Source organism: Scyliorhinus torazame, chromosome 13, assembly GCF_047496885.1.
Source record: "Scyliorhinus torazame isolate Kashiwa2021f chromosome 13, sScyTor2.1, whole genome shotgun sequence".
Taxonomy (NCBI): Eukaryota; Metazoa; Chordata; class Chondrichthyes; order Carcharhiniformes; family Scyliorhinidae; genus Scyliorhinus; species Scyliorhinus torazame.
In genome coordinates, this window is record NC_092719.1 from 192,519,787 (window position 1) to 192,541,401 (window position 21,615).

The 21,615-nt window shown below is 45.2% G+C and overlaps 2 protein-coding genes across 6 annotated transcripts in view; one reads left to right on the top strand and one right to left on the bottom strand.

Annotated features, from left to right (window-relative positions):
* nol8 (nucleolar protein 8) overlaps window positions 1-20,867 on the bottom strand; it is a 95,226-nt gene extending 74,359 nt beyond the window's left edge. Inside the window, exons 1-6 of one of the 2 annotated variants that reach the window (XM_072472639.1) lie at window positions 20,692-20,867; window positions 9,375-9,556; window positions 7,769-7,831; window positions 7,328-7,406; window positions 3,929-4,079; window positions 100-172 (exon numbers count right to left, since the gene is read on the bottom strand). In XM_072472639.1, coding sequence (XP_072328740.1) covers window positions 100-172; window positions 3,929-4,079; window positions 7,328-7,406; window positions 7,769-7,831; window positions 9,375-9,513 — 505 coding nt within the window. In that variant the 5' untranslated portion in view covers window positions 9,514-9,556; window positions 20,692-20,867. Of the gene's footprint in view, window positions 1-99; window positions 173-3,928; window positions 4,080-7,327; window positions 7,407-7,768; window positions 7,832-9,374; window positions 9,557-20,678 lie in introns of both variants that reach the window. The other variant, XM_072472638.1, reaches the window with a different exon arrangement.
* Window positions 20,868-20,986: 119 nt separating this feature from the next.
* The window catches only part of cenpp (centromere protein P), a 452,755-nt gene continuing 452,126 nt past the window's right edge, over window positions 20,987-21,615 (top strand). Inside the window, exon 1 of one of the 4 annotated variants that reach the window (XM_072472643.1) lies at window positions 20,987-21,097. In XM_072472643.1, coding sequence (XP_072328744.1) covers window positions 21,029-21,097 — 69 coding nt within the window. In that variant the 5' untranslated portion in view covers window positions 20,987-21,028. Of the gene's footprint in view, window positions 21,259-21,615 lie in introns of all 4 variants that reach the window. The other 3 variants (XM_072472644.1, XM_072472646.1, XM_072472645.1) reach the window with 3 other exon arrangements.

The following is a 21,615-nucleotide window of genomic DNA, read 5'->3' on the forward strand; positions in this document are numbered from 1 at the left end:
ATCCAACTTCCAGAATCTCACAATAAATTTCTGTTTCTTCCCCCCGCCGCAAAACAACGTTTAAGCGTTTTCTCCAACCACCTTTGTTGAAAAAAAAGGATATTTTCTTCTGATCTTTTTGTCGCAGATGAAGAATGGGCAACACTCTTCCAAATTTGCTCACAATCCAGTCCTGAGGGATAAAGAGATTAAGTTCTTTTTTGGTACATAAGCAGGGTAACATTTATTAGCATTTAGTTTTTGTGGTATGAGAGTGTAACTTTTAGACTTTATACTGAAATTAGTTTTAAAAGACTTTAGTTATCCCAATAAATGCCGAAGGGGTTATTACACACAAGCTGTATAGCTGAAGTTGTCACCCACAAGAAGCATGCCCAAGGACATATCTCATTGGTGATGGGGGTCCAAGGAAGGTAAGCCAGATGTTGTTTATCAAATATGACAGAACAGTGTGGATCTTTTCGGCGGTGCCAGACTGTTGGGGAGGGGAGGAAAACGCAGCTATCCAGAACTGTTATTACAGCAGACCATTTATCTTAGGAAATAACATCATACCGAGACAGGGTTGGTGATTGGTATCTACATTCTCAATAATGGGAAGCCGTGATAAATATTAGGGGACGCTATATATCTTAGTACTGATTGGATAGTGTAATTAAGCATGTGGGTGAGCGGCACGGTGGTGCAATGGTTAGCTCTGCTGCCTCACGGCGCTGAGGACCCATGTTTGATCCCGACCCCGGGTCACTGTCCGTGTGGAGTTTGCATATTCTCCCCGTGTCCGTGTGAGTTTCACCCCAACAACCCAAAGATGTGCAGGGTAGGTGGTTTGGCCATACTAAATTGCCTCTTAATTGGAAAAAAAATAGAGTACTTTAAATTTTAAAAAAGCACGTGGACCTTTGGTATGATCGGTAAATTATTATTGGACATAGAATACTAGTAATAAATGATTGGTTTATGCCAACGTATGTTAACTGAATCTTAAAGTATATCTGTCTGGGCCATTCTTGAATCGGTGCTCTCTGGCGTTCCTCTGGAATGCCTCTAGCCCTTTGCTATAGCATTGTAATAAAGTCCTTGTTTTTAACTTCAAGAGTCTTTTGTTTCTTGTGAGTGGAAGAGTGAAGTACACTAAAGTTGAATAGCTATACTTTTCCCCACAATAGTTAGATAGCAGAGGATGGTTGTCCCACTAGGCACAAGGACATGAACCTCAGTTTGTTGTGTATTATCTTTGATTATACTCCTGACTGGATGCTGGCGAGTAGCTGAGCTGACAATTGGATGGATCCGGCCTCGGACTCAGAGTAAAGCAGACCAGATTAAGGAAGTGTATGAGAGGAGAGAGCCTCCTTCCTAGAAACACCAAACGGAGCGAAGTACATTCCATGAAGCTCCTCTCTAGGACGATGGGAGGAGAAAAGTACATTCGGTGAAGCTCCTCCCTAGCAGACACCAGCGGCAGTGAAGTACATATTGTGAAGCTCCGCTCTAGGGAATTGGAGGGACCAGAGTAGTTAGTGCCTAACTCCTCCTGAGCAGGTGCGTGGGAAACGAATTACAGAGTGCTGGTGAAGTTTCCTGTGACGAGGAATTCGCACAAATTGTCTAGAGTTTCTTTTTCTATAGATTTTCTATCACTGTTCAGATACTGTCTAGTCTCCTTACTGGGAATAGTGAAACATGTCAGAATCAGGGAAGGCTAAATTCGAAAAGGTAGAACTTAAGTTTGTGACTGCCCCTTTTCCTTGCCAAAAAGCATCCCAATTTATAAAATGTAAAAACGGGTGAATTCCAACAAACACTTTGTGCAGTGAAAAAGGGCTGGAAAGCGCAAACAAGCAGTTTTCAGCAATATCTAGGGACGGCAGTTCCCCTTGCTGCGGTGCAGGTCGCCGCGGCTGACCGATTCCTCTCAGAATTAGCTAACGCGGATTGGGAATGCTATGACAAAATTGATAAAATAAAGAATTAAATTGTAAATAAAATACAAGCTTGTGTGAAACTATTTTTGAATTAGGTTCTGAGTCAATGTCAGATATAAGCTTGCGGTTTGGCAGCAATCTAATTTGAACCTTTCGTACATAACAAGTTTAAAATGAACTGTTAAGGTTTCTTTCAAATTTGGTTAAGTAATGAGATTGAAATCGGTTTAAAAATTTAATTGGAGCAGAAAAGTTAACTATTTCAGCAGACAATTGATTTGTTTTTAAATCACCGAGAAACTTGCGTCTATGATAGTGTCCAAATTACTTGATATATTGTTTAATTGTGGATTTATGAGAGCTCAATGACATCAGTTAAAAGTAGAAATCTTAAGCATACTCGAGAGGAATTTGGAATGACTGAGAGAATGTGTTATCATAATTGCCCCCAGATAGAGAAAAAAGATTTTGCAGGTGGTAATGTGTTTGGGTGAGAATGTTTGAGATTTGAATTTAATATAGTAGGCGTTATGGGCAGCACGGTAGCATAGTGGTTAGCACCGTTGCTTCGCAGTGCCAGGGTCCCAGGTTCGATTCCCGGCTTGGGTCACTGTCTGTGCTGAGTCTGCACATTCTCCCGGTGTCTGCGTGGGTTTCCTCCGGGTGCTCCGGTTTCCTCCCACAGACCAAAGGTGTGCAGGTTAGGTGGATTGGCCATGCTAAATTGCCCTTAGTGTCCAAAAAAGGGTAGGTGGGGTTACTGAGTTACGGGGATAGGGTGGAGCTTAAGTGGAATGCTCTTTCCAAGAGCCGGTGCAGATTCGATGGGCAGAATGGCCTCCTTCTGCACTGTAAATTCTATATTCATTGCAATCTATATTCAGGTGTTGCTTATGAAATCAGTTGTTGGAAATAGGCCTAAATGGAACAAAAAAAGAATGAATGAATCAAATAAATAATTTAACTTTTATAATGAAGGAGAATGGAGGATCTTGGTTAAAGAGATTGCGAGCTTCCAGTGCTCTGTCTTTTTAAGAATCTGTAGCTGTGAGAGAAGGCTACTGTTTGAAATTTATGGACCTTGGGTGTGATTGATTAATTATTGTCATACACTATGCATGATGGAGCCTATGCATGATGGAGCCTTAATCGATAGTCACGATTTGACATAGATAACTAGTGACAAATGATTGATATCTGCTAATTTCTTGTAACCGAATCTCAAATCTGTGCCATTCTTGATTCTGTGCTCTCTGGCATCCCTCTGCTATAGCGTGTGGGCGGTACAGTAGCACAGTGGGTATCCCAGGTGCTTCACAGCTCCAGGGTCCCAGGTTTGATTCCCGGCTTGGGTCACTGTCTTTGTGGAGTCTGCACGTTCTTCCATGTCTGCGTGGGTTTGCTCCTGGTGTTCCGGTTTCCGCCCACAAGTCCCGAGAGATGTGCTGTTGGGTGAATTGAACATTTTGAATTCTCCCTCCGTGTACCTGAACAGGGGCCGGGATGTGGCGACTAGGGGCTTTTCACAGTAACTTCATTGCAGTGTTAATGTCTGCCTACTTGTGACAATAAAGATTATTATTATTGTAATAAAGGCCTAGTTTTTAAACTCCAAGAGCTTTTGCCTGGTTTCTTGTGAGTGGAATTATGTTTTTCTCTTTAGGGCAGGCAAGAGGGGCTGGTTTAGTATAGTGAGCTAAACAGCTGGCATGTAATGCAGAACAATGCCAGCAGTGCGGGTTCAATTCCCATACCAGCCTCCCCGAACAGGCGCCAGAATGTGGCGACTAGGGGCTTTTCACAGTAACTTCATTGAAGCGTACTTGTGACAATAATAATAATTATTAAGATGGGCTCAATGCTTTTTAACACCTCTAAAAATCAGATTGCTGTATCACACTGGATAATCTACTATTTTGCCTGAATTTCAATTTAGTTGAGGACATTTCAGAAATTAACTCATGCAAAATTAAGTTTTACATTAAAGAATTATCACTTGCCGTGTGTTCAGGTACTTCTGTTCCTGGTACTGCAGATCTGATCTTGAAGTTTTCAACACCAGCTTTCTTCAGAGATTCTACCACTTTTGCTATGCCGTCAACTTGAGGTTTGTGCTTATTTTTATCTGCATCCTGTCGCTCTTGAGCAAGCCTACAACAGGTAATGCAAAACTTGAGTTGATATAAAACTTGTATTTGTTTTGAAGTAACTGCAAACCTTTAAATCATGATTTATTTTCGAAATACCTGGTGATATAAATTAACGAATTACACATTACAAAAAGAGGTTATACACCCACCATGCCTGCGATTGTTCTTTGGAAGAACTAATCCCGCATCCTGCACTTTATACATTACCCTACAACAGTCTCCTCTTCCAAATATTTATCCAATTCTCTTCTGAAGATTGTTGTTGAATCTGCTTCCACCACCATTCACGCATTGTATCCCAGATCACAATAGCTTGCTGTGTGATTATTTTCACCACCTCATGTCACATATTTTTTTGCCAATTACTATAATTGACACTTCGGTTACCAAAAACGGTTTCATCAATAACCTTCATAGTCATGACTATCAAATCTCAATGTTTCAGGAATCCAAAGATCTTCCTTCTGAACCATCCCTCCAGCCATACATCCATCTCCTCTATCCCCTTTTCTCTCCATTCACAGTGCCCTGCTCTCGTGTATGAACCAGAGATTACTTCATTTGCTTGTTTCCTTTCTAGATCCTTAAAATCTGCCTGGAGGACCTCATCCCTCTTTCTAACTGTGTATTGGCAGTAATATGGATTATGACCTCAGGTTGCTCACTCTACTCCTCCAGAATGCTCTGCAACCACTGATATAATCTGCATCCTTTGGACCTGGTTTTGGCTGCACTTCCGTGATGAATCACTACTCTCACTAGCCTTCAGAACTGAATAACGTTAGAGAACAAGATGCACTCAACGGACTCCTGCATTACCTGCTTGGTTCTCTTTCTCATCCATTCCCTATCTGTGTGAGCATCATTAAGCTGTAGGTGGAAGGTCTCTATAGTCAGTACGGCGATGCCAGTTTGATCAAGTGTGAGGTCATGCATTTTGGTCGAAAAAATGGAAAGTGAACTTATCTAAATGAGGAGACACCTCGGGGTGCTCCGATGTAGAGGGATCTGGGTGTCCTGGTGTACGAGTCACAGAAAACGAGCATGCAGATACAGCAGATAAAAAGGAAAGCAAATGGAATGTTGGCATTTATAGCAAAAGGAATAGAGTATAAAGGTAAGGAAGTGTTGCAACTATACAAGGCCTTGCTAAGACCGCACCTGGAGTATTGTGCACCGTTTTGGTCCCCTTATTTGAGGAAAGATGTAATGGCATTGGAAGCAGATCAGAGGAGGTACACTAGATTGATTCCAGAGATGAGGGGTTTGTCGTATGAAGAGTTAGACATATTTTTAATGGGTTGAAGGGTTATGGAGAACGGGCAGGACGGTGGAGTTGAGGCCAGGATGGGATCAGCCTTTACATTGAGGGTGTTAGGCTCAGTAGGCAAAATTGCCTACTCCCGCTCCTAGATCGTGTTCTAGGGAGGAGATGCTCTGGCTGATTTTGCAATCCAGCTCTTGGTCTGTAACAGTGTAGGTAGCAGATGAGGAACATATCAGCCATGATAGAATGGCAGAGCAGACTCAATGGGCCAAATGGCCTAATTCTGCTCCTATATCTTCTGAACTTATGAACCCACTCAGATTTTGTGGAACTCTCCTGTCTGCATCTGGGACACCACTTGTCCAGAATTCTCTATCATCGAAGACCGCACATGTACACTGCGCTCTCCTCCTGGTGCCGGCCCTCACGCTATCACAGATTCACCAACCACATCACCCACTCCCAACAGGTTTGTCAGAACACCCTCCACCCTATGCCTCAGATGTCAGAGTGGTTTTGGTACTCCAGCTCGGACACCTGAAACTAGAGCTGCTCAGCTGACAACACTTGCTGCACACGTAGTTGTCCAGTACATAACAAGAATTGGACAGAATACTACAGGTGCATTCAGCACAACTTTCTCCTTCTTACATTCTATGCCTCTATTTATAAAGCCAAGGTCTAACATGCCTTTTCAATAGCCTGCTCAGCCTGACCTGCGATCTTCAAATATATGTATGCATAGACCAGTCACTCTATTACGCCAACCTAAAATTGTAGCATTTCATTTGTATTGTTGCTCTCCTCATTCGTGCTATCAAAATGTATCACCACATTTCTCTTGTGTTAAATTTAACCTGCCACGTATTTACCAAGATCGCTAATTTGCCCATGTCCTCTTGAAGTCTATTACTGCACACCTCATTGTTTATTACACTGCAGGTTTCATGCTGGTTGCAAATTTTGACGTTTTGACCTGTACACTCAATATACATTAATATATACAAGAAGAGCAATGATCTTACTACTGTGGTCCTGCTACTGACCAAGGTACAGCATTTCCAGCCTGAAAGACAAACCATCCAACCTTACTCCCTGCTTTGGATTTTGGATGCACACTACCTTTCTACCTTTAATTCTATCAGCTTTAATTTTACTAATGGGTCTAACACTTTAGCAATCATATTTTGAAAATTCAACCACACAACCATCACACTATCCTCATCTACTCTCAGCATTATTTCAGAACTATTATTTTATGTGAGTGCAGAACCAAGAAAGCTTTGGGAAGTAACTTTTGAAAGCATGACTTTTTTCTGTAACATCCAGTGTAAAAGTTAGAACTTAAAGTACCTACTTAATAATTAAAATTGGAATTTTAATTTGCAAAATTTTAAATTCAATCTGACAATTATTCAGGTTGCTAATAGACTTGGAACAAGTGTTTTCCTCAGCAGTGAGAAGGATAATATTGGAACAGAAATAACAGTGAGGAGGATAATTCTGGAACAGAAATGGTTGCTATCTCCCATCAAGTTATAATACAAACATATATCTACACATCAATTTTCTATTGCTGTAAACAAATTGAACTGGACAAAATTAGACCCTTTGAAAAAGATAAGTGGTTGAAAAGTTCTGGAGAATGACGGCACAGTGGTTAGCACTGCTGCCTATGGCGCTGAGGACCGGAGTTCGATCCCGGCCCTGGGTATCTGTCCATGTGGGGTTTTCCCCGTGTCTGCGTGGGTTTCACCCCCACAACCCAAAGATGTGCAGGGTAGGTGAATTGGCCAAGTTAAATTGGCCTTTAATTGAAAAAAATAATAATTGGGTACTCTAAGAAATTTAAAAAAAAAGAAAGGTTCTGAAGAATAAATTCTCTCAAAACATTAAGAATACAACATTGTTTGAACTTTGCGGAAATAATAAAAATAAGCAAAAATAAATAATTTGCAAGAAGATTACCTATTAACACTCACTTATGTAAGAAGCATTCTTTGGCAAATTCAATCTGCAGTGTTTCACCTTTCCACTTTGATTTATTCAAGATTGACATACCTAGAATCATAAAATAGAATTTAAAAACTAACGAGTTTGAGCACCTTAACATGGGTAACAGTGGAGATGGAGCGGTTGCCAAAAATAATCTGCCCTGTCCGGTCTCCCGAAGGATTTGAATAGCTTGTTTCTAGTTTCTGATTAAATGCTTTTCAGTGAATGTGAACAACGTATAGAAAGACAATCAGCTCACTCTGTACAGATACTTTGGTGCACAAGAGACAAGTATTTGTCCACGTGCTGTGAATCCATCAGATGTATTGTCAGATAATAATTTTATATGCAATTGAGTGCCTTTTTAAAATAGAACAGTATGTTGTATGAGAATATTTAAAGAAAATTGAATGATATTGTATACTTACATCGTTTTAATTCTGTTTCTGAGGCACTGATATTGACATAGCCAAAGGTCTTCACGGGATTTCCTGGAAATGAGATTATAATCATGAATAGTTAGGTTTGAGAATACGATACATGTAAAAAAAACTCCAAAAAGGGCGGTCATTTTATAATGCGTGCTCTTTTGCTAAATCTAATAGATACAAGACTGAAGTAAATGTTGTCAACCAGGAAGCTGGAGTTTGTGTCTCTTTTGCAACTAAACTATCAATTTGGGAATTTTGTTAGCACAATGTCTATGCAGCAGAGCTGGGGGCAAAGGGAAGAAAGAAAATCTAAGAGGATGTGACTCGTAGCAAAAAAAAATCTAATACCCCAGAATTTGAGGATGTACTCATTGGTGAACTTGAAGAAAGTTGACCAGGAAGATCTGGCAATCTCTGTGGGATGTATTTAAATTTCACATTAATTTGAATCTAGCACCAAGTAAAGGGATCTCTTGATGATCAACACGTGATGTCATCAAGTAGGGTTAGCAACTAATCAGATCCAAGTATTTCACAGACAGCAAACCCGCTGATTATCCAAAGTTTTACAGAGACCAAAATAAAGGTTGGGCATATGTGTTAGAAGCTGAAATGTCATAAACCTTCAAGAAACATGGAATCATTTTTTTCAATAAATTTAGGAGTACCCAATTTTTTTCCCCAAGTAAAGGGCAATTTATTGCAGCCAATCTACTTTCTCTGCTCATCTTTGGGGTGGGGTGAGGGGGGGGGGCGAGAACCACACAGGCACGGGGAGAATGTGCAAACTCCACATGGACAGTGACCCGGGGCCAGGAATGAATCTGGGTCCTCGGCGCTGTGAGGCAGCAGGTCTAACCACTACGCCACCGCGCCGCCCCAAAACATGGAATCATAATGGAAAAGGTAGACGTTACGCAAATCTAAACTAATTTATTCAGTGCAAGAAAGGTTATTCGGTAGTTTTGACTTTGGATTTCATTTAAAACCCAGCTACATCTCATTAACAAGGCATAACTTTTTCAGGGGGTTTTAAACAGCAATGTTACAGCAAAGGAGAGGTTCACGCAAATCCAGTGATTTTTCAAGATTGTTGACCGTGTAGACGTAGCTGCATAGTATCACTGACAGCACCTTCTGGATTTGTGGGTTTAATCTGCACACATGCAGATATGCCAGATGTTGCTGCCAGTTTCGCACATGATGGAGAACCCTGATGGTTTCTCTTATCACAACTGCAAAATCTGGGCCATTAAATTCAAAGACATTTAGTTACCTGTAACATTTAAGGACAAAGGTAATTAGGGATGGTCAACGAATACTGGATTGTCAGCCACACACATACATCCCATGAAAGAAGAAAAAACTTCTCCAGCAAGTAGATCCAGTATTTGCTTAGTGGAACTTGCATCTGAGAATTATGGCTTTTTGGGGAGAGAATAGTAAATTTTTAAAAAGGATGTAAATGGCACAGGATAGGTGACAGCGTGAGGCATTACAGACAATTACAAATTTAGCAATTAGATAGAACAGCAATTAGATAAAACAAACTTGTATATCTTAAGTACAACCGTGCAGTGCTTAACTAGAACATTAATATTACCTTCGCTGTCTTTCTTGAACACAATATCCACATCTGTCACAGCTCCAAATGTGCCAAATCTTTCTTTAATTTCGCTTTCAGAAACAGTGTGATGCAATCCCCCAATAAATAAACGCTTCAAACTTTTGGTTGTCTCCATTTTGTGGTTTGTTGCATCATTTTAATTGGACATCAAAAAAGTCCTGTGATGAAAAAGCAAAAAATACTTTAATTTGCAATTAAGTAACAAAATTAAAAATCATGTATTAACTACACACAACTTTTATTGACTGCATTCAAATTGTATAAACGGAACAAGCATATCCAACAAAACTACAATTTTTCTGAACGATTTATAAATATTCAAATGTATGTTTTTTGTAATTTAAGGCCATGGAATACAAAATGAATATTGCACAATAAGTGAAAAAGTAATAAATAGCATTAAAAAAAAGCCAGATAAAGCTGAATAAACTAACAGAAGAGGTTTTTTTTACACATGAAACTTACGATAACAGTGGGACAACTTGCATTTACATAGCATCGTCACTCTACTAAAATATTCCAAGGCATTTCAAAGAAGAGTTAAACAAATTTTTTTTAGTGAGGCACAAAGAGATAGATATAAGAGCAGGGAGTAAAATGCTAGATCAAAGAGGCAGGCTTTAAGCAAGGTCTTAAAAGAGGAATAGATAAAAAGGTGAAGAAGTTTGAGAAGGAAATTTCAGAGTATATAGCTTAGGCAGCTAAAACATAGCTGTAAAGAAAACCTGGGACTTGCAAGAGGCCAGAACTGGAGGAGCTCAGAAATTAAGGAGTGTTGGAGGAAATTACAGATAGGGAGAAACATAGCTATACAGGAATTTGAGACAGGATGACATTTTTAAACTGGAGGTGTTGCTGGACTGAGAGCCACTGCAGGTCAATGAGCACACAGTAGATGAATGAGACTTCATGCAAGTTAAGGCAACAGAGTTATGGGTGACCTAAAGTTTAAGGACATTAGAACCAGTCAAGACAGCATTGGAATTTTCTGCTCATACAGTACTAGATATTGGACAAGTAGCCATCGAGAGCACTGATGGTAAGGTAGAGCTGGATTACATTTGCATACATATAGAACCTGAAGTTGTTTTGGGATTATATTGTTGAGGGGACAACATGAAGATAAAGAACAGAAGGGAGCCAAAGATAGATGCTTGGGCTACTCCAGAGTTAGAGCTAACGGTGTGGGAGTGGGAACAAAAGTCATTGTAGATGATTCTCTGGCTATTAGATAATTAAAAATGAAACTAGGGTTAGTCCAGCTGGAAGCAGAGAAGAAACTTGGGATGATCATCATGTAGCCAACTGTACGAAAATCATGCATTCAGGTCAAGAAGGGATAATCTACCATGGTCACAATCACATTAAAAGTAGTTTCAGTACCGGGGCTGGGGTGGAAACTCGATTGAAGAAGTTCAATCATGGGAGCTTTAGGAAAGATTGGCAAGAATTTGGGAAGCAACAGCAGGTTTGAAGACGTGAAATGACTGGGAGGTTTGAAATGGAGGCAGTGATCTGTAAGGTCAGAAGGGTCATGGGGGAGTTTTTGAGGAGAGGGTGATGATAGCAGAAAGAGTGGATGGAGGACAATGCATTTCACAATATCAGCTAACTTGAGGACCAGGAAGGGAAGTTGGGTGGGAATAGAGTGAAGGGAGAAAGAGGTGGGGCTCATGCACAAGGCAAGCTTGGAGAGGGCATGAGGGGAAACCGAGAAGAAACTAGGAAAAGATGTGAGTTCAAGGCTAGGGCAGGGGAACCAGAGTGCAAGCTTGATTTGATGGGGCAGGGAAGTGATAGACAGTTGAATAGACGATGATTCCTGGTGATAAAAAAGTCCATGAACTTATCAATCTTGTTGTAAGAGATGAAGATGGAGGTGTCAGGAGTGGACAGTCAATGCAAACATACACTTCCTTGGACACTTCCTTGGATAATCACTTCCTTGGACACTTCCTTGGATAATCATAGGAACATACGGAATAGGTCATTCACCCCTTCCAACCTGCTCTGCCATTCAATGAGATTGTGGCTGATCTTTCAATATCATTTGGGATGACATGAGATTGTGGATGGTGGTATATAAATTAAAATCTTATTTCCTCTTTTGTAACCACTAAATATTACAAATTCCTTGGAGGGTATTTGGGGCTAAATAGTAGAATAATCATTGAACAATAAAACCAACATGAGCTTCAGGCATGATCCAGGAGATTTGGAGCACATTAAAGGTGGGGACTATTTTCTAGTGAATCATAGTTGTGTCACTTGCAGAAAAAGCATGCAGTCAGTAATTACAGTATCAAGAGGCATTTCCACTTAAAATTGAGCAACATGGGAAATATTTAGTTGCCTCTGGATTAGGGAATTATGCATGACAATTGAAAATAAACATGCATGCTTGAAAGGAAAATTGTGCTCAGCTTTTATCCTAAATAGACTTTTGAGTAAAATTCCTTGCCTACTCATAACAGTTCAGATAAATTTGAGTTAATTAACTCGGTTCTGCTGTACCGAGGGCAGCAGAACCTGCACATCAGATGCAGCTAACTTTACCATTTCATACTCCCTCTAGTGGACTAGTGCTATAAATGGCGAAACCATACAGTGTATTTACAGTAAAACAAGTTTATCTATTGTTAATTTTGAACCAGAGTAGTGCTTTGGAGAACATTAAACATAAATTTTCACAGTCAATTTTGCAAGTAATGACATAAGAGCAAAATTGATTTTTTTTTTGTATCATAATCAAGAATTTGTGTGAGGAAAATGTGTTTGATAAATCTGTTGGGTGTTCTGTGAGGTTGCAAGTAGCAGGGTGGATCAGGAGTACCAGTGGATTGTAGTGTCTTTAGTTTCAAAATGCATTCAATACAAGTTCCACTCAAGAGTTTATTTCACAAAATTAGGGTTCATTAGAGCAGGAAGTAGGAATAAACGGGCAATTTTTGGGTAAGTAGGCTTTAACTCGTGGCGTACCACATGGATCACTGATTGGACTTCAGCTATTTATAATCGATATCAATGACTCAGAAAAAGAGACAGAAAATGATGTATCCAAGTTTGCTGGCATGCAAAGCTACTGGGAAAGCAAGTCAAGTTGGAGAATATAAAGGAGCTACAAAGTGAAATAGCCAAGTTTGTATTGAGGGTAAATCTGAAGCTATCCACCTTAGTAGGAAATATAGAAAAGCAGATTTTTAAAAAATGGCAAGACTGCAAAATATTGGCAGAAGAACCTGGGTCCACAGAAAATTAACATGCAGCTACTGCAAGCAAATACAAAAGCAAATCAGAGGTTAGCTTTTAAACAAAGAAATTAGAGTATAAGTGTAAGAAAGTGTTAGTAAAATAATGTAGGCCTTTGGTGAGACGACAGCTGCACTACTGTGCACAGCTTTGGATTTATCCAATGAAGAGTATATTTTTCTGATGGAGCACTCCGGTTTCCTCCCACAGTCCAAAGATGTGCAGGTTAGGTGGATTGGCTGTGATAAATTGCCCTTAGTGTCCAAAAAGGTTAGGTGGGGTTACTGGGTAACGGGGATAGGTTGGAAGTGTGGGCTTAAGTGGGGTGCTCTTTCCAAGGGCTGGTGCAGACTCGATGGGCCAAATGGTCCCCTTCTGCACGGTAAATTCTATGTCAATGCATGCAACATAACTTCATTCATAAAATTTACAGTGCACAAGGCCATTTGGCCCATCAAATCTACAACGGCCCTTCAAAGAGCACCCTGCTTAAGCCCATGCCTCCACCCTATCCCCATAACCCCACCTAACCATTGGCCAATAAGGGGAAATTTAGCATGGCCAATCCACCTAACCTGCACATCTTTGGACTGTGGGAGGAAACCAGATTGGAGCATCCGGAGGAAATCCACGCAGACACAGGGAGAAAGTGCAAAGCCGACTAATTCATGGTATGAGAGGGATTGTCCTATGGAGAGATGGAATAGATTAGCCCCATGTTCTTTGGAGTTTAAAAGAATGAGGTGATGACATTTAACGATGTAAAATTTTTGACAAGGTAGATGATTTCCCTGGCTGCAGTGGTTTGGAACTGGAAGCCATGGAACCCAAGTAAAGCATCAGCTATTTAGGACTGAGATAAGGAGAAATTCCTTCACTCAATAGGTTATGACTCTATTCCAGAGAGCTGTGGATGCTTGATTGTTGATCATATTTAAAACAGGGGCTAATAGTTTTTTGATACCAAGTGGAAGCAAAACAAGAGGTTGGAGTAGAGGAAGATTAGCTAGGATCTTACCGAATGGTGGAAAAGGCACTCAGTGCCATATGGCCTACTCCTATTTTTACATCCTGAAGCAATAATTACATGTCAACAGGCTTTTTCAATTTCGGGCATCACAGAGAATTTGTCCTTATCTTTCAGCAAGGGCTACTGGATAACATGGCGTTAATTCTCTCTGACTCAATGCCATTCCACATGGTGCATTCACCTACAAAACCACAATGGCAATCTCCAAAGTGCTTTTAATGTTATATTTATAAGGAATGCAAATCCAGTTTTTAGCACAGTAAGCTCCAACAGAAGTTAAATGGTTCAGCTATATGCAAATCCATGGTGGCAGATCAGAGATTTGCTCCATTTGATATCAACATCTTTGTATTTGGGAGGTGGGTGCAGCTATACCAATAATAGTTGGAAGCAAATTGGCCTCAACAGAACACATATCATTTGGAGGCTGTTTCTCTGATCAACAGTTCATACTGTTTTAAAGGTGTACCTTTAGATTTGAAACCTGGAAGTGCTGGAAATAATCAGCATCTGAGTCAGAGAAACGGAGTTAATGTAGAGTTGAATATGATTCTTCTTCAAAACTGGAGGGTAGAAACGTGATCAGTTGTATGCCATGGATAGGGGAGGGGGATAGAAGGGAATATCTGGGATAGGAGAGTGGGAGAGATGCACAGAATCCCTACAGTGCAGGAGGCCCATTGAGTACCCAAGGCCCCCCCCACCCCCCCACCCCCCCCCCCACCCCCACCCCCCCCCCCACCCCCCCCCCACCCCCCCACACCCCCCCCCCCCACACCCCCACACCCCCCCCACACCCCCCCCCCACCAACCCCACACGCCCCCCCCCACCCCCACCCACCCCCCCACCCCCCAATAACCCCTACACATCTTTAGACATTACAGGCAATTTTAGCATGGCCAATCCACCTAACCTTTGCACTGTGGGAGGAAATCAGAGGACCCGAAGGAAACCCCCACAGAATTTGCAAACTCCACAGTCACCCAAGTTCAGAATTGAACCTGGGTCCCTGGTGCTGTGAGGCAGCAGTGCTAACAACCACAGTGCCACCGTGTCATGAAAAAAAAAGGAAAATTGAGTGGTCACAGTTGTAGCAAAGAGACAAAGTTCAGACTGATTGTAAATGCCAGAATGCACAATTCTGTCCCAAAGCAAAAAGATGAAAAACAAGATTCAAAATGGAGGACAATTCTGGTTTGAAATTGTCTGACTCAATGTTGATTCCAGAAGACTGGAAAGTGCCTCATCAGCAGATAGGTGTTGTTCCTCGAGCTTGCCTTGAGCTTCACTGGAGCACTGTTGAGGGCAGAACCAGGAGTGCGAGAGCAAAGTGGTGAATTAAAATGGCAAGCAACCAGAAGCTCAGTTTTATGCTTGCAAATTGTGCGAAGCTACTCTGCTAACCGCTTTGCACATTTCTACCTTCCTTCAGTTCTGACGAGGTAGTATTTGACAAAACATGGAGCTGGATTCTCCAAAAATGGGGTCATGTCCCCACGCCAGCGTAAAAACACTGGTGTTTCACACCAGATTTTCCTTTAAAAAATTAAGACGTATTCACCTACCTGCAGGGAGCTGGCAGGGCCCCGGAGTGCTTCTCGCAGCTTTAGCTGCGGATATGGGCCCCCACACTTCTGGTTCCAAGTCCATGCATGGCGGACTCAGCCGGCGGACCTGGACCAACAAAGAACGCCCAAACAATCTGCTCCGCGCTGCTCCATCTAACCCGCCCGATCGCCACCCCTGCGCCCCCCCACCCCCGGTACTAGATAACCTCGCCCCCACCAGGGCAGCCACGGACTAAGTCCGAGCCGCCGCGCGAAAGTCCCGACCATCCAGACATGGTTAGAACCACGCTGTCGGGAATTTGGCCTGTCGGGACCGGAGCACAGCTGGGAGGGTCTCTGGCAATGGCCACTCAGCCATGCCGCATAAATTGCATGGGCCCGGTTTGGGCATAAAAGTGGTGTGGTAGTCACCACTGATTGTATAATAGTTGTTATTGGAGGTAATACGGTAAGGCTCCTGTACTACAGGTATGGGGGTAAATCCCTGCCTGCTGGCTCGGTCCAGTAGGCGGAGTATGTGTGTGCACACCGAGCTGCTCCCATTCTGGTAGCAGCTGCAGGAGGCCACACATCTCTGCCTAATAAAGCATTGATTACTCTCTACTCTCGTCGCGTCGTAATTGATAGTGCACCAATTTATTAAGCAGAGATATTACAGCGATGGAACTATGCATCAAGCCTGATCGCCAACAGCTGCACCCTCAAGCAGCCAAAGCCACGTCGGCCTTCGACCACTGGCTAGCTTGCTTCGAAAGCTACCTCAGATCATCGACTGAACAACCCTCGGACGCACAGAAGCTCCAGATCCTGTACTCACGGGTGAGCTCCGATATTTTTCACCTTATCCGGGATGCGCCCACTTACAATGAAGCTATGGAGCATCTGAAAGGACATTATATCCAGCTGATCAACAAACTCTACGCCAGGCACCTCCTGTCCACGAGGCAGCAACTCCCCAGTGAGTCACTAAACGATTTTTGGCGTGCCCTGCACATCCTGGCGAGGAACTGCGATTGCCAGGCAATTTCGGCTGTCGAAAACAGAACTCTTAAATCAGGGACGCTTTTGTTACGGACATGGGGTCGGCGTACATCCGCCAGCGCCTATTAGAAGAGGGTATGCTCGACCTCGCGGCGACCAGGCAGCTCGCGAACTCGCTAACGGTGGCCTCCCGTAACGTACAGTCGTACGCCCCCGACCGCACGGCACCCTCATGGACATCGTGGGCCCCACCAGCTGCCGCCCCCAGCCCACCCCAAGCCTGCACCACGCGGCAGCCAGCCAACCCCGGGGGGGGGGGGGGGGAGAATGCTATTTCTACGTGCAGACCAAACACCCCCAGCAGCGCTGCCCGGCACGGAGTGCAATCTGCAAGACCTGCGGGAAGAAGGGACGTTTCGCTGCTGTGTGCCAGGCCCGGTCGATCGCTGCTGTATCTAGGCCCAGCATTCCTGCACCCCCCACGTGCGACCCATGGGAGCCGCCATTTCCGTCCCCACAGACCACGCGAGGCCCGTAGGCGCCGCCATCTTCCTCCCAGCACACCACGTGCAGCCCGTGGGTGCCGCCATCTTTAACACCGCCCGCCATGTGCGCCCCGTGGGCGCCGCCATCTTCAGCGCCATTTTGGATGGCGCCTCAGGACCCCTGCTCGGCGGGGACTTCGTCTGGCTGTTCATCGCCTGCCACCGCCGCCGACCAGCCCGGGGCCTACCAACACCAGCCGCAGCTCGCCTCCATCACGCTCGACCAGTCCCGTCCGCACAACCTCGCAACCGCGACGGTGAAAGTCGATGGGCACAAGACCTCCTGCCTTCTTGACTCCGGGAGCACGGAAAGCTTCATCCACCCCTCTACGGTAAGGCGCTGCTCCCTCGCGGTACACCCAGTTACCCAGAGAATCTTCCTGGCCTCCAGATCCCATTCCGTGGAAATCCGAGGGTACTGCATCGCCACCCTCACCGTCCAGGGGGTAGAGTTCAGCAACTTCAGACTCTACGTCCTCCCCAAACTCTGCGCTGCCCTGTTACTCGGCCTGGACTTCCAGTGCAACCTCCAAAGCTTGGCGGACCCCTATCACCGCTCACCGTATGCGCCCTCACGACCCTCAAGGTCGACCCACCTTCCCTGCTTGCAAACCTCACCCCGGATTGCAAACCCGTCGTCTCCAGGAGCAGACGGTACAGTGCCCAGGACAGGAGCTTCACCAGGTCGGAGGTCGAGCGCCTGCTGCGGGTAGGCATCATTGAGGCCAGCAACCGCCCCTGGAGAGCCCAAGTGATAGTAGTAAAGACTGGGGAGAAACACAGGATGGTCATTGACTACAGTCAGACCATCAACCGGTACACGCAGCTAGACGTATACCCCCTCCCACCCATATCTGATATGATCAATCAGATTGCACAGTACCGGGTCTTTTCCACAGTGGACCTGAAACCTGCCCACCACCAGCTCCCCATCCGCAAGGCGGACTGCCAATACACTGCGTTCGAAGCAGACGGCCGCCTTTACCATTTTCTTGGGGTTCCTTTCGGCGTCACTAACGGGGTCTCGGTCTTCCGTGAGATGGACCATATGGTTGACCGGTACGGGCTGTGGGCCACCTTCCCGTACCTAGATAACGACCAGCAGGACGACGATAACCGTCTCAAATTTCTCCACACCGCCAAACTCCTTTACCTCACGTACAATAAGGAGAAGTGCGTGTTCCATCCTTAACCTGCTTAAACTGCTTAACCATCCTTGGCTATGTTGTCGAAAATGGGAGTTCTAGGGCCCCGACCCCATGCGCCCCCTCATGGAATGCCCCCCTCCCCCACTGCCCCAAGGCCCTCAAACGATGCCTGGCGTTTTTCTCCTATTATGCCCAGTGGGTCCCTAACTATGCGGTCAAGGCCTGCCCACTCATCCACTCCAGTTTTCCCTGACGGCTGAGGCCCGCCAGGCCTTCAACCGCATCAAGGCAGACATCGCCAAGGCCACAATACACGCGGTCGACAGGTCGAGAGCGATGCATCGGACATAGCTTTTGCTGCCACCCTCAACCAGGCAGGCAGACCCGTGGCATTCTTTTCCCGCACCCTCCATGCCTCCGAAATTCGGCACTCCTCTGTCGAAAAAGGAGGCCCAAGCCATCGTGGAAGCTGTGCGGCATTAGAGGCATTACCTGGCCGGCAGGAGATTCACTCGCCTCACTGACCAACGGTCGGTTGCCTTCATGTTTAACAATACGCAGCGGGGCAAGATCAAAAACGATAAAATCTTAAGGTGGAGGATCGAGCTCTCCACCTACAATTACGAGATTTTGTATCGCCCCGGGAAGCTCAATGAGCCCCCCGATGCCCTATCCCGAGGTACATGTGTCAGCGCACAAGTGGACCTACTCCGGGCCCTACACGATGGTCTCTTGTCACCCAGGGGTCACCCAGTTCTTTCACTTCATAAAGGCCCGCAACCTGCCCTACACCATTGCAGCGGTCAGGGCTGTCACCAGAGACTGCCGGGTCTGCGCGGAGTGCAAACCGCACTTCTACCGGCCAGACCGAGCGCACCTGGTGAAGGCCTCCCACCCCTTTGAATGCCTCAGCATGGACTTCAAAGGGCCCCTCCCCTCCACCGACCGAAACACATACTTGCTGAACATGGTCGATGAATACTCCAGATACCCCTTCGCCATCCCATGCGATATGACTTCTGCCACGGTCATTAAAGCACTCAACAGCATCTTCGCCCTGTTCGGTTTCCCCGCTTACGTCCACAGCGACCGGGGATCCTCCTTTATGAGTGATGAGCTGCGTCAGTTCCTGCTCAGCAAGGGCATTGCCTCGAGCAGGACGACCAGCTACAACCCCCAGGGAAACGGGTAGGTGGAGAGGGAGAATGGGACGGTCTGCTAGGCCGTCCTGCTGGCCCTGCGGTCTAAAAATCTCCCGGTCTCCCGCTGGCAGGAAGTCCTCCCCGACGCGCTCCACTCCATTCGATCGCTAATCTGCACTGCAACTAATGAAACGCCCCATGAACGTCTCCTTGCCTTCCACAGGAAGCCCACCTCCGGGGTTTCGCTCCCAACATGGCTGGCAACTCCTGGACCTGTCCTCCACTGCAAACACGTCCGGATCCACAAGGCGGACCCGTTGGTCGAAAGGGTACAACTACTGCATGCGAACCCGCAGTACGCCTACGTGGTGTACCCTGACGGGCGCCAGGACACAGTCTCCCTCAGGGACCTGGCACCAGCTGGATCCCCACCCACCCCTCCGATTGCTCTGGCGCCACCCACCCTCCCCTCAGCGCACCTCATTACAGCCCCCGCCCCAGGACGATCAGTCCTCTCACTAGTTCCACCCGGGAATGAAGACGAGGACAACACGCTCCTGGAGTCACAGACGACCAAGTCGGCGCCTGCATCACCACCGGGACCAAGGCGCTCACAGTGGAGGATCAAGGCACCCGACCGGCTGAATTTGTAAATTTTCACCAAACAGTAAACTTTAATTTTTCACAAACCTGTAAATTTTTCCACCACCCCTGCTGGACTCTTTTTTAACAGGGGGTGAATGTGGTAGTCACCACTGATTGTATAATAGTTGTTATTAGAGGTAATACGGTAAGGCTCCTATACTACAGGTACAGGAGTAAATCCCTGCCTGCTGGCTCTGCTCAGTTGGCGGAGAATAAATGTGTGTGTACACCGAGCTGCTCCCATTCTCATAGCAGCTGCAGGAGGCCACACATCTCTGCTTAATAAAGCCTCAATTACTCTCGTCTCATCGTAATTGATAGTGCATCAAGTGGATTCTCCGCCCCCGCGCCAAACACGATTTTGCCGCAGGACTGCGGAGAATCCAGCCCATGAACTCGGTTTCTCTCTCCACAGGTACTGCCAGACTTGTTGGATACATCCAGCACTTTGTTTTTACTTCAGATTTCAGCATTCACAGTACCTTGCTTCTATTTTTAGATTAATTTTCTCTTGCAACTTCTTGAATTACTTTGTTGATTGCATTGGCGAAAGTTGTTGAGGAATGAGACCTAGATTCTTGTCTCTTTCAACTTCATACTGAACTAGTTCAATATCAATTCCCAGACTTTACACTTGTCCGCATCAAATATTATTTGTCGGGCCCAATCTACTGGATGCATAATGTCTAACATAGCGAAATGTTATAAACTGCCACCCTCTCGGAGGTTTCCTCTCCTCGCGCATAGAAAAATCGGCTTTTAGTTAGGAGCATTCAAGTGACAAAGCGAGGTTGGAAAATAGAAAGGCCTCGCGATTTGACAAGGCTGCTCCATGAGCACAGAGTTAACTGAGCCCTTCAGCTTCTTAAAATGCCTTTTACAAACTCAAGATCTTTCACTCTCTCTCTCTTTATGCGAATGAAAGTAAGAAAATTCAGACAACATGAAAAGTACTTTCACGAAAGCCTCACCCGGTGCACTCACGTTGCCATAGTTTACGGTCCGTTCCAGTCATTATCCCCCAGTCCTGGCCGAGCGCATCAGTTCCACCCAAGTCAAGAGGCGGAGAGACTCAGGCGGCGGAAATTATTAAGCGAGGTGATAATCAGCAAGCGCCGTTCACAATATTATGATTAACGATACAGACAGTATTTTAAAAAAGAAATATGCGCATAGATTTCTTTTAACACGGGGGGGGGGGGGGGGGGGACACGGCCAGTCAATGCGGGGCTATTTAATGGTGTTACACAGCGAAGCAAATGGCTCGTGCGGCTGAACGGGTTTACCCACGGCGCATGCGCGTCGCGCGTGCTGTATTTGAATGGTGCCGCGCGCGGGTTCGGTTGTTCCCCGCTCTGAATTTGCAGCGGCCGATTTTGCCGGGACTAAGGTTAGAAGATTGAATGCACACTGCCTCTTTATTTGGATGGGAGGGGCTGGAATGTTCAGTTGTCATTTTTGAAGTGAGATTCATTACGATGTTGAAAGATAGGACTTCACGTAGGGGCTGTGGAAACGAGCGACCCCCTTCCCCTTGACAGGGGTTGTCAGGTGAGCCTGGGCGGCGTCCGCTGTTTATTTAACCCCACGGATTGACTGCAGTTATTATTATCGGATGTCGGGTGCTTCGTGAAGTGAGCGCTGGATCCAAAACCGCCCATTTTACTGCCACCGTTTGAGGCGAATTTCCAGCTTATTTGGGAAGGAGTGGATTTTTAACAGGACTGGGAGTTCGGTTGTGGACTCAACCTAAGAGGGATGCAATGCCGTGGTTTGATGAGATGGATCTCGGGTGCCAGAGCACTGGGGCGTTTTAGCCTGGTATAATAATGGACGAGTGTGGCTGTCTAGCTTTGCTGGGATTGGTGTCCCGCAAAACTGGGGAGTAAATTCGAGTGCTTGCTAGCT